This window comes from Acyrthosiphon pisum, chromosome A1 (assembly GCF_005508785.2).
Source record: "Acyrthosiphon pisum isolate AL4f chromosome A1, pea_aphid_22Mar2018_4r6ur, whole genome shotgun sequence".
In the NCBI taxonomy this organism is placed as follows: domain Eukaryota; kingdom Metazoa; phylum Arthropoda; class Insecta; order Hemiptera; family Aphididae; genus Acyrthosiphon; species Acyrthosiphon pisum.
Window position 1 is genome coordinate 115,329,092 of NC_042494.1, and position 4,264 is coordinate 115,333,355.

Below are 4,264 nucleotides of genomic sequence, written 5' to 3' on the forward strand. Positions count from 1 at the left end.
GTAGCATGCATCAAAGATATCATAATTTAATTGGCGCAAACGTAGATTTAAAAGAATTTTCATTGGAGTATGATGAATTGATATCAATGGAAAATATACCTATCTGAATTACAAAAAATGAAACTTATTAAACTAGTAAAAACATTATGTGGCTCAAAACATTTTCCAAATGTTTGTACGATGTTGGCGAGTGTGGCAGCTGCTAAACATCATAGTGTTGATGTTGAAAGTTTAATAAGTGCCAGCAACTTATTAAAATCACCATTACGCTCAACTATGAATATTGAGACAGACAATTTGAGCTTATATATAAATTATAATATGCCACCATTATACGGTTGGGATGCTAGGGACACAGTTTACCATTGGATGTCTAAAAAGAAATATCGAGTCCTTAAAAGAAGAAAAGGAAAGGAACAATGTTATTTTGGTGGCATTTTCTTTGAAGTATCTGGTAAAAACAAAATTATCGATAGTGACGAAGACACTGAAGATAAAAAAAAAAAAATTTAATCTGTTATTATTCTTAATAAATTGTAATGAATAAAGTTATGTATAAAGTGTTTACATGTGTAGTCAATAATATATTATATAGTTTGGTAAACAGTGGTTGTTAAGCGAATTTAGCGAGCGACGAATTTATTTAATCTACATGTACAAAAATATTAAAATGTTGGCAGTTCTACAATTTTCTTAGCGCAAGCTCTGCAATTTTGTAATGTCATTGTAAGTGATAATGTAAGTGTGAAAGTTTCTCTTTAACACTTGTGAGAGGTCTTTTTCTAAATTCACCCTAGTTAAATCCAAATTGAGGTCCACAATAAAGCAAGACAGATTAAATGATTTGATGGTACTAACAGTAGAGCAGGAAATAGCAGTCAATCTTGATGCTGATGCTGTAATAGACTATTTCAAGATAGAGGTAGATTTTAATAGACGATTTCCTTTATAACATTGTTGAGTGAATTTTATTTATGTTAATATTATAAATATATATTTTTAATATTCTTTTATCTGTAATGATATAGGTAATGCAGTTATATCTTTATTACATACTTAAATCTTAATTATTATTAAATATAAAGAGACATTAAAAATATTTTAGTGATTTTAGGAATTATGCCCCCCAAGCCCCCCCTTAATTGTGTTTAATTGTGGTGGGCCGATTTAGATTCTGCATACGCTGAACAACGCTTCTGACTTCACCTATGGTTTGAACTAAGTGGCTAACCTACCAGTGGTGGCAGGATAGTCATGATTCCCCCCCCCCTCAATTATTTATTTTATTAACTTTTCAGTTCGCAAATTACAAAAAACTGTACTAACTGTACATAATGGCCATTGGAAATGATTTGAAAAAATTGTGATGGAGATGTCGATTAAAAGTTGAGGGTGGGGGGGATAATAAATTCCAATGTTAGTAGGTACTAGCCAATCATACATATAGTTGTTTAGATTGAAATTAATTTATTATGGAAAAAGGTATTCTCTACTGGCTAGCGGACAAAAGAAAAAAATGTATGCAGACCATTTATAGAAAAATTTTGTTTTTTTGAAGTAAATCAAAAATGATTCGAATAACCGAATTCGAATAGATACTAGATACTTTTACCAAATGTTTAAATAATAATTTTCCATACAAGATAAGATTTTTTAAAATATTTGTAGGTACTCTTTTTAAACTATTATTTACTATCCAAGGACACTTGCGATTTTGCTTGGTCAAAAAGATTTAAAATGTAATACAAAATTCCTCATAAAATTCATATACCAATTATTAAAAAATATTAAAATTAAATAGGTACTATAGATCTGCAAGGACTGTACATTTTCAGCCCGGTCCGGTCTATCAATTTTATCCTCAAGTACAGCCCGGACCGATCCAAAAAATATTGTGAAAAAAAGCCCAGACCTGGCCCAAAAATAATGCTAAGCTCATAAAAATACAAAGTTCGGTCCAACAATTTTGTTCTTAAGCCTGGCCTGGCCTGGTCCAAAACACTGTGAAACAAATCCCAGATCCGGCCCGACATATTTTATTTTAAGGCTTGTGCATAACATTTTCTTTCTTGGTTCCAGGTTTAGATCCTTATTCTAAAATAGGGTTGACAATTTCCAATTCACTCCTCATCTAGTCCTCAGCTCTTTGTTGTACGTTCAATAAAGATGGTAAAAATGTGTTTCAAAGTGAGGGGGAACTAATGCTGATAAATATAGGAGAATATTCTCTTTTTATTAATTGCTTTTTGGTTGGTATATGATGTGGTTCCTATTCTGCAAGTTAACAAAGGTCTCATGATGGTTTCTTGTTGTACGTGGTCAGAGGTTGGCCAAAGATAGGTTAACTTCATGCAATTTGGTTGAGAGTTTGAGCCATTATATTTTTAAAGCCGATATAAATCGTATCCATTGCAATAACTGTCGATAACGCGTCGACCGTCGATATTATCAAAACACTTCCTTCCTTGCTAAACTTATTTCTTCGGATATCGACGCCCCAACTCTTCTCTTTCTAATTAATTTTACAGTGCCTTCGCGTTTTACTTGCAATTCTATTCCATTTCACGTCCCTCTCTGCTCAATTAATTACATGTCCAATGAACCTATTAATCGCATGATGAAAATAGCAAATGAGGACCCCCACTTCCTTAGCTTGTTAAGTTAATTTAGTTTATTCTTATTATTTAATAGAAATGATATCTTTAATGATTTGTATATTGAGTATATTGTATATTACTATTATATATGTACCCTTTTTGCCTGGTCGCAAGCCCGTTAAATATGTAAAAATAAAAAAATAAAATAAAATAACTTTTTTAATAACTCCGTGTTATGAGTATGTGCAGTTTTGTGAAGTATCTTCAAAGGGATACACCAAGCCTCGTATTTTATAATTATTCAACTTTTCAATTGCGAAATCAGGTAATATGTATATAGGAAATATATAGGTAGCTATTAGGCAGTAGATAAATAATGTATATAATATAGGGTCCGGGGTGAAATCATTTTAAAAAAAGCGGGTAAGTGTATGTAGCTCTGCTGTACAGTAGGTCATAAGTGGGTCAATTGATTGTATTAAACTTGAATTCTATGATATATTATCATTGTATAAGAAAAACGGTTCCGAGTAAAGACGGTTTGTCAGTCTGTATATTTTATATTGTTATTATTTATTATAGCCTTATTTATTAAATTGAATTAATTTTATAATATTACTAGCTACCCTGTGCACTTCGTTGCCCTTAAAAAGTGACAACTCTTTAAAAAATTGTGATTTTTCAAATCCTTTTGGATGTAACTCGCAGCAGTAAGTGCAATTTAGCCACCCTGGTAGGCAATCCGACTACGTAGGATCGCGGACAATGTGCGACAGCATATCAAGTAGATATGTATATCTATTATATAAAAATGTCGTGTCACAGTGTTTGTTATTGAACTCCTCCGAAACGACTTGACCGAAACTAAATAATGTTCCGATTATTATTTAAGTTTATTATAAATTACAATAACATCTTACTAATATTATAAACGCGAAAGTTTGTAAATATGTTTGTTACTCTTTCACGTAAAAACTACTGAATGGATTTTAATGAAACTTTACGATAATATAGCTTATACGTCAGAATAACACATAGACTACAAATCACCCCCCTAGGTCCAACCAGGGTATGTGCTCAAACGGGGATTTAGAGATTTACGGTGGAAATTTTTGTTTATAAATGGTCGTCATGGGTTTTAAAGCTATTATAATAATAATTATTGGTTGCCGCGAAATTGGTGCATTCATTCAATTCGTGGATGAGGAGGAGATATTGGTCGACAGACTCTGCATTCACAATTAGTCCAGCCGTTTAGGAGGAGTTCAGTGACATACTTGGTATAACTTTGATACTTTAGAGTTAAATTATAAAGTTACGTACAAACAGCACGGGGTCCGCGATCTACCGCAGGTAGATTGCTTATCTGATAATATACTGCTGCGAATCAGAATTTGTATCCCAGGCAACAGAAGAGTTAAGATAAATTTTGAACACCATACACCGAATATTAAATAACGAATTGAACAAAGTTTGAGTCGTATAGAGTTGGTACATTTAACGGGAAACGAAGTGCACGGGATCAGCTAGTATCTATATATATAAAAATGATTGTACATTTTGAATAAATTTTATAACTCAAAAGCCACCGAACCGATTTCGTTAAAAATGTCAGGGCATATTAAAATTGATATTTAGATGGTTTCTGTGAAGTTTGTACGCTGTGC

At 32.2% G+C, this 4,264-nt stretch overlaps 1 protein-coding gene across 1 annotated transcript; it reads left to right on the top strand.

Moving 5' to 3' along the window:
• Nucleotides 1-46: 46 nt before the first annotated feature.
• LOC100575946 lies at nt 47-956 on the top strand. Its single transcript, XM_029486773.1, has one exon. It carries the CDS (start codon nt 118-120, stop codon nt 511-513), a length of 396 nt encoding a protein of 131 aa, XP_029342633.1. The 5' UTR covers nt 47-117; the 3' UTR covers nt 514-956.
• The last annotated feature ends 3,308 nt before the right edge of the window (nt 957-4,264 follow it).